This window comes from Somniosus microcephalus, chromosome 8 (genome assembly GCF_052327205.1).
Source record: "Somniosus microcephalus isolate GS21.2 chromosome 8, FLI_Smic_1.0, whole genome shotgun sequence".
Taxonomy (NCBI): Eukaryota; Metazoa; Chordata; class Chondrichthyes; order Squaliformes; family Somniosidae; genus Somniosus; species Somniosus microcephalus.
The window spans coordinates 1,911,750-1,919,933 of record NC_140994.1 but is presented as its reverse complement, the minus strand read 5'-3'; the positions used below and the strand labels follow the sequence as shown (position 1 = coordinate 1,919,933).

The following is an 8,184-nucleotide window of genomic DNA, read 5'->3' as shown; positions in this document are numbered from 1 at the left end:
TAAAAGCGGCGCCCCGCCGGCCAGCCGTCACTCGGCCGCCGCCACCATGAGCTTCGGGTCGGAGCTGTTCCCGTCCTCCTACCGCCGGGTGTTCGGGGAGAGCCCGCGGCCCCCGGCCCGCTCCTTCTCTGTCTCCCGCAGCGCCAGCGGCCTCCGCTCGCACTCGGTGCCCCGGGGCGGCGGCCCCCCGCTCGGCCAGTACCGGCGCTCGGCCGACCTGGAGCTGCTGCCGAGCGCCGGCCTGGGCGCCGAGTTCCGCATCACCCGCACCAACGAGAAGGAGCAGCTGCAGGGCCTCAATGACCGCTTCGCCGGCTACATCGACAAGGTGCGCGGCCTGGAGCAGCAGAACCGGGCGCTGGAGGCCGAGCTGGGCCTGCTCCGCCAGCGGCACGCCGAGCCCTCCCGCCTGGCCCAGCTCTACGAGCAGGAGATGCGGGAGCTGCGCGGCCAGGTGGACGAGCTGAGCGCCGGCCGCTGCCAGGCCCTGCTGGACCGCGACGGCCTGGAGCAGGAGCTGCAGCAGTGCCGCCTGCGGCTGGAGGACGAGCAGCGCGGCAAGGCCGAGGCCGAGGCGGCGGCCCGGGCCTACCGCAAGGACGTGGACAGCGCGACGCTGGCGCGGCTGGAGCTGGAGCAGAAGCTGGAGGCGCTGCAGGAGGAGCTGGGCTTCGAGCGGCGACTGCACGGCGAGGAACTGCAGGAGCTGCGGGTCCTGCTGCAGGCCGCCCAGGTGGCGGTGGAGGTGGACACCGCCAAGCCCGACCTGACCGCCGCCCTGCGCGACATCCGCGCCGAGTACGAGAGCCTGGCGGCCCGCAACACGCAGTCGGCCGAGGACTGGTACCAGACCAAGTTCGTCGACATGAGCCAGGCGGCGGCCAAGAGCAGCGAGGCGCTGCGAGCCAACCGCGAGGAGCTGAGCGAGTTCCGCCGCCAGCTGCAGGCCCGCACCATCGAGGCCGAGGCGGCCCGCGGCACCACCCAGACTCTGGAGCGGCAGCTGCGGGACATGGAGGAGCGGCACGGCGCCGAGCTGGCCAGCTACCAGGTACCGGGGAGAGGGGAGGGCAGCGCCTGTGAGCTTCACTGCTTCAGCACCAGGGACAGCGGCCCATCAAACACTCCCAGGGCAGGCACAACACAGGTTAGATACAGAGTAAAGCTCCCTCTACACTGTCCCATCAAACACTCCCAGGGCAGGTACAGCACGGGTTAGATACAGAGTAAAGCTCCCTCTACACTGTCCCATCAAACACTCCCAGGGCAGGTACAACATGGGTTAGATACAGAGTAAAGCTCCCTCTACACTGTCCCATCAAACACTCCCAGGGCAGGTACAGCACGGGTTAGATACAGAGTAAATCTCCCTCTACACTGACCCATCAAACACTCCCAGGGCAGGTACAGCACGGGTTAGATACAGAGTAAATCTCCCTCTACACTGACCCATCAAACACTCCCAGGGCAGGTACAGCACGGGTTAGATACAGAGTAAATCTCCCTCTACACTGTCCCATCAAACACTCCCAGGGCAGGTACAGCACGGGTTAGATACAGAGTAAAGCTGCCTCTACACTGTCTCATCAAACACTCCCAGGGCAGGGATAGAAAAATAATTTGACTACTTTATCTGCTCTGAGAAAACTGGATATGACTCTCTTCTGTCCTACATTACAACAGTGACTACACTTCAAAAGTACTTTGACTGTAAAGTGCTTTGGGACGACTGAAATCATGGAAGGCGCTATAGAAATGCAAGTCTTTTCTGTTCGTGCCCCTGAAGTCATAACATTTGAATAAATTAACTTTTCTTGAACATTAATGGAAGGGCAGGGCTTGAGGTGGGGGAAATGCAAGGTTGTATGAAGACCAAGTTTGGTGTGTAGTTCAGTTGCTTCACCAAGCCTGGATTGTCGGCCCCAGTACTGGAGGGTCTAGAACCCACCGCCTTGGCCGCCAACTGACACTGGTTTGAGGGAGGCATGAATTGTAGAAGATTTACTTTTCATTCGTGAAAATACTTGGAATCTGATTTCAAATGCTAAGTTTTATGCCACTTAACTTTATTTGGGTTTATTTTTTATGCACTCTTTAATGAGGCCTGAGCTAAACGTTTCATCACCTGATCGGTGCAGTCTGCGCTGTGCAGCCATGCGTCTTGGATTGTGAAGGATGGGCCGTATTTGGCTGGTGCGGTTGGTGAAGTCACTGCTGCTGGGACTGAGGCTCCAGCTTTGATCTTGATTTGGTGGATCTCAGCAGAACAGTTGGGCCATTCCTGTTTTCAGCACCCCTGTGATATGGAGAGGAAAATCGGCCAGGCTCTTGGATGCTAACCAGTGCCTCTTGCTTAAAGTAGGTGAAGACAGGATTGGGTTGCTGTGATGCCCTTTGCCAACACTGAGTGGGCAAGGTGGTGACTGATCAAGAAGAAAAATTTGTGGTGGGGAAAGATACAATATTGGAGTAAAGTTTGAAAAACATTTTATTTTTACTTCCATCAAGGATGCTATTGCTCAGGTGGAGGAAGACCTGAGGAACACCAAGTCCGAGATGGCCCGACACTTGAGGGAGTATCAGGACCTTCTCAACGTGAAAATGGCCTTGGACATAGAGATTGCTGCTTACAGGTAAGAGTTTGATTAACAGTGCCTGAGTTAGTAACCTGAATTGTAGCTCCCTTGGTCTTTGATTGCAATCCTGTACTGGGCCCTATGGGGCAGGGAGGTGAGACTCCTGAAATGACCACAACTTCTCCTGAAGGGTGGGTTATAGTGTCACTGGCAGTAGTCTCGCACCACACCCCACTGCCCCTGCTGATGGCAATGGAGTATGGCCCGTGGTCAGCTCGTGCACTAAGGGCATTGAAAGAAACTCGTTGCAGGATCTGGATAGTATTTCTTGGACCTTTTTGATTTTGGGCCAAAAATAGTTTGACAAGAACTTTGTTCTATTGACTATTGAAGTACAGTGAGATGTACTGCACATGCTCAGTGACCTGGTGCAACTTCAGGGAGGAGCTTGCAAAGGAACAAGGGGGACTGAAACCTCGACAGTCTTACTGAATGGGTGCCCTGTGGATATTGGGTTGTTCAGTGAGCTGCCCCAATGCCTGTATGACCAGCTGCCCCAGAGTGCAGAGATTAATGCTTGATTGGATTACTGTCTGCTTCCAACGCCTGACTGTCTGATTCGATTCATCAATTCTTCTATTTCCTATTCTGATTTCTGCTTCTGGATTTGGCAGGTCATAAAACACTTAGTGTAATTGAAAGTGGAGCTGTCTGAATATCCGAGGCCAGTGATGGGCTCAGCTGTGCTTTCTGACAGCTGAGTGCTGAAACTAATGAGTTGGGCACAAAGCGATCAACTCCACACCTTGGCAGGGCTGAGCTGCAGAGGATTAGATTTGTTCACTTCAGAGAACATTGGGGATTTGCAGCTAAACAAATGCTCTTGGGTTGGGGGTGGCATGGGACCCGAGCGATCTTCGTTACCTTGTCCAAGTGACCATTGAGTGTCGGGCTATTCGACTTGGGTGAATAACTCAATCTTGCCCTCGGCTGGACTCAGTGATGACTGGATTGTGATCGGGAGTGAGCACCCCAACTCTTCCTCCCACAAGGTGAGCGTGGGACCGAGTACCACCTGTGCTGCCTACCAGCTGGTGAAGTGACGATCGGTCTCATGACTGAGTTACAGCTAAAAATTATGAACGTAGTGGGGAGTCGACTGAGGTGCCACCTGAGCGCCCTCGGCCGCGCATCCCCCCCGGCCCTCGGCCGCCGCGCATCCCCCCCGGCCCTCGGCCGCCGCGCATCCCCCCCCCCCCCCCTCGGCCGCCGCGCATCTCCCCCCCCCCCCCCCCCCCCCCGGCCGCCGCGCATCCCCCCGGCCCTCGGCCGCCACGCATCCCCCCCCCCCCCCCGGCCCTCGGCCGCCGTGCATCCCCCCCCCCCCCCCCGGCCCTCGGCCGCCGCGCATTTTTCCCCCCCCCCCACACACTGAATTCCAGTCTCTCTGAGCAGGGTTAATGAAGATGTCTACATTGTCTGGCTAGTATAATTTTAAATCTAAGGGCAATTGCACTGCAAAAGGGGAAGAGAAACATTAGGGACAATTGTTGGAGGAAGAGAAACAATCCCAAGTTAAAAGCTCATCGTGTTCCCTTCCCATCCGCTGGTGTGATGGGTCAGTCAGAGAGCAGGAGGGATTGTGGAAACTAATTGAAACCTCCTTGTTTTATGTAACATTAGCTGTTTACTTTTGTCCTTCTAACAGGAAGCTACTGGAAGGTGAGGAGAGCAGGCTCAGCAGCAGCATGGTCACCCTCCCACTCACCAGCTCGGTCACCCTCCCACTCACCAGCTCCAACCCAGGCCCATCATTCCCAATCCAGCCCCGATTCTCCTCCACCTCCACCATCATCTCCAAGAAAGAGCAGAAGGAAGAGGGGCCTAAAATGCCACCAAAACCCTCCAAGCAAAAAGCAGAGGCTTACGAGGAGATCATTGAAGAAACCATTGTGTCCACCAAGAAGGTCGAGCGGGAGGAGCAGAATGTGAGCAGCCACAAAACAGAAAAGGTCAACCCTCCCAAATAAGTCTCCGGGCTCTCTCTGTCCCCTTCCCTCCACCTGAGGTAGATTGAAGACCAACTGAGCTGATGGCAGAATTCCTTACCAGAGCTTTTGAAATGGCCACCAACAATGGGTAGATTTTTCTATCTGAATCCCCCCTTCTATAGGGTCAGATTACCACCTCCCCACCGGGGACTAAGCCATGCAGTTTAATGAGTGACCTCATTTACTGGTCCAGTATTTCACTGATACAGAAAGCATCAGATCTGTCAACCCTGTGCAGTGATTCTGGGCAGGAGGATTGACACTTGCTCCTATAACACAAGTGCACCCAGAAAGGGCCAGGGTGAAGATAATTGTCACTCATAGTGTGGGATCCCAGGCAGTGCCTCGTGTTTATCTCCCATTTATCATAAGCACAGAAGAATTGCTGCTCTCAAGTTGGTCTGTCCTGAGTGTTAGTTCATTCTGTCTATGTTGCCTAGAAATTAGCTGCATATGTCCCTTACTCTGCTCGTCACAACAGATTCTCACCTTCCACTGGGCATTCTCCACACAAAGAATTGCCTTAATTAACCCAGCACCTGTCGAGATGGAGCCTGTCTCAATGGAAGTTGAGATGGCTGTTTGAGGAAGCAGAATGAAAATGTTAGAATGTGTTTGTGTAGCTGTGAATTTTAAAGGGTGGAGGGTCACATGTGCCCCTGCTGCTGAATCTCGCTGTCAGTAAACAATTTCACTTACATTCCACTGTCTAACTTTGTATAAATAAACCCAAAATTGAACCTAATTTGTGCCTGTCTTGGTTTCCTGAGGTTTCTTGTATTTTGGACACTAGGGCGGGGGAGGAGATGTCAGTCTGTGATCACTGTTCCATTGAGGTCTCTGCTTCCTGTAATGGTTCAGCAGCATGAAGCCAGTCAAATGAGGAGTGTGCGGATGTTTGAAGTGGGACTGAGGGAGGGCCCTCTCGTCAGATTCTAATAGCTTGAACAGTTTCTCTCCATTTTTATTCCTTTCACTTTAATCCAAGTCCAAGAAAAAAAAAAGCTAGAAAATTATATAAAAATTAATTAAAATTTATTGTAGTGTAATGAGAGAACTTGCATTCACATTAGTTCCTTACAGGATGTCCAAGTGTAGTCATTCTGTAATGTGAATACAGCAACCAATTTGCAGAGCAAGGTCCCACTAACAACCATGAGATAAATGACCAGGTAATCTATTTTAGATGTTGGTTGAGGGACAAATATTGGACAGGACACAGGAGAATTCCCCTGCTCATCTTTGAGTAGTGCCAAGGGATCTTGTACGTCCACCTGAGGAGACAGACGGGGCCTCTGTTTAACGTGTCATCCGAAAGATGGCACCTCCGACAGTGTGGCGTGCCCTCAGTACTGCCTCTCTGCCAGTGCAGCGTCAGCCTGGGTTATGCTGAATTCAAGGTTGTTCAGCTGATTGGACTTTACCTTGTGGATCACAGGGAAAGGCAGTTAGCAGTTGGGGAAGGTTAGATGATAAAACAAGATTCTGATTAAAGGTAGCCATAACAATCCTTTTACAAGATGCTGAACAAGAATCCCACCCTCCATTACAGCACCAACTGTGGAGAAGCTGGTGCCTGGGTTTGAGCACCTTCCTGCGAACCTCTCTGGCTGTTCAGCAATGTGAGGGAATCAATCTTGATATTTATTGGTCTTAAGTTTTTTTTTCACCAATTGGAACCTGGGTAACAATTCCTGCTACAGGGGGAGAAATGGACAGAACAGCTGTGGGGGGGATGGTTAGTGTGGGGATCCTGTTACAGAGCAAGAGGTGGATAGGTGTGGAGGATGATCAGTCCGTGAGTCCTGTTTCAGGGGGAGATGGACAGGTGTGGGGGACGGTCAGTCTAGGTCCTGTTTCAGGAGGAGATGGACAGGTGTGGGGGATGGTCAGTCCGGGTCCTGTTTCAGGGGGAGATGGACAGGTGTGGGGGATGGTCAGTCCGGGTCCTGTTTCAGGAGGAGATGGACAGGTGTGGGGGATGGTCAGTCCGGGTCCTGTTTCAGGAGGAGATGGACAGGTGTGGGGGATGGTCAGTCTGAGAGTCCTGTTTCAGGAGGAGATGGACAGGTGTGGGGGATGGTCAGTCCGGGTCCTGTTTCAGGAGGAGATGGACAGGTGTGGGGGATGGTCAGTCCGAGTCCTGTTTCAGGAAGAGATGGACAGGTGTGGGGGATGGTCAGTCTAGGTCCTATTTCAGGAGGAGATGGACAGGTGTGGGGGATGGTCAGTCCGGGTCCTGTTTCAGGAGGAGATGGACAGGTGTGGGGGATGGTCAGTCTAGGTCCTGTTTCAGGGGGAGATGGACAGGTGTGGGAGACGGTCAGTCTGGGTCCTGTTTCAGGAGATGGACAGGTGTGGGGGACGGTCAGTCCGGGTCCTGTTTCAGGGGGAGATGGACAGGTGTGGGGGACGGTCAGTCCGAGTCCTGTTTCAGGGGGAGATGGACAGGTGTGGGGGACGGTCAGTCCGGGTCCTGTTTCAGGAGGAGATGGACAGGTGTGGGGGACGGTCAGTGCGAGTCCTGTTTCAGGGGGAGATGGACAGGTGTGGGGGATGGTCAGTCTGAGTCCTGTTTCAGGAGGAGATGGACAGGTGTGGGGGATGATCAGTCTGGGTCCTGTTTCAGGAGGAGATGGACAGGTGTGGGGGACGGTCAGTCTCAGACTGCTGTTTCAGAGGGTGAATCTGGTCAGTCCGTGCAGTATTCCATTAATTCTCTATGAATGTGACCTTGCGCTAATGCTGAACGCAAGAAGCCTTATTGATTTCCTGCTTCTTGAATTGCTGAATTCCACTGACAGCTTCAAAGGCAGTTGGTGTGGGCACAGCTTTAATATTCTGGCGTAGACGTTTCTGAGTGGGATCTGTCTGCAGCGAGAGTTTTGCATGCGGAGAAGGATCTCGGGATGGATATGAAGGTGAATCATTGAACTCTCCAGGCAGCTGCTGATTGATCCAGTCTTGTGATTAGATCACTCTTCAGAGGAGATTCTTATGCCTTCAAATTTATTAGTTACCTGACTAATAATCCAGAGAACAGGAGTTCAAATCCCATCATGGCAGTTTGAGAATTTAAATTCAGTTTAGAAAAAAAAATCGAGATAAAAAGCTGGTCTCACTAAAAGTGACCATGAGGCTGTTGGATTGTCGTAAAAACTCATCTGGTTCACTAATGTCCTTCAGCAAAGGAAACCTACCGCCCTTACCCATTCTGGGCCGATATGTGACTCCAGTCCCACCCCAACGTGGTTTACTTTTAATTGCCCTCTGAAGTGGCCTAACAAGACACTCACTGAATCAAATGCAGGTAATAAGGGATGGGCAATAAATGCTGGCCTCGCCAGCGATGCCCACATCCTGAGAATGAGTGAGCCTCCACGCAGTTTTTAAAATTCAGTCATCATAATTGTAATAGAGCCACCTGGTGGACTACTGATGTATATAATAAAAAGCCAGGTGCAGTACAGTTCTTACCGGAAGCCATGTTGCGCTGTTGTGTATATATATGCTGTGTCTCAAGATGTCACAGAATTGGCGATGAGGATGCGATTGCG

At 52.7% G+C, this 8,184-nt stretch overlaps 1 protein-coding gene across 1 annotated transcript; it reads left to right on the top strand.

Moving 5' to 3' along the window:
• Nucleotides 1-5,372, top strand: LOC147113238 (alpha-internexin-like). Its single transcript, XM_085994107.1, has 3 exons — nt 1-1,051; nt 2,509-2,633; nt 4,285-5,372. The coding sequence occupies exons 1-3, from the start codon at nt 47-49 to the stop codon at nt 4,604-4,606; spliced, it is 1,452 nt and encodes a 483-aa protein (XP_085850233.1). The 5' UTR covers nt 1-46; the 3' UTR covers nt 4,607-5,372.
• The last annotated feature ends 2,812 nt before the right edge of the window (nt 5,373-8,184 follow it).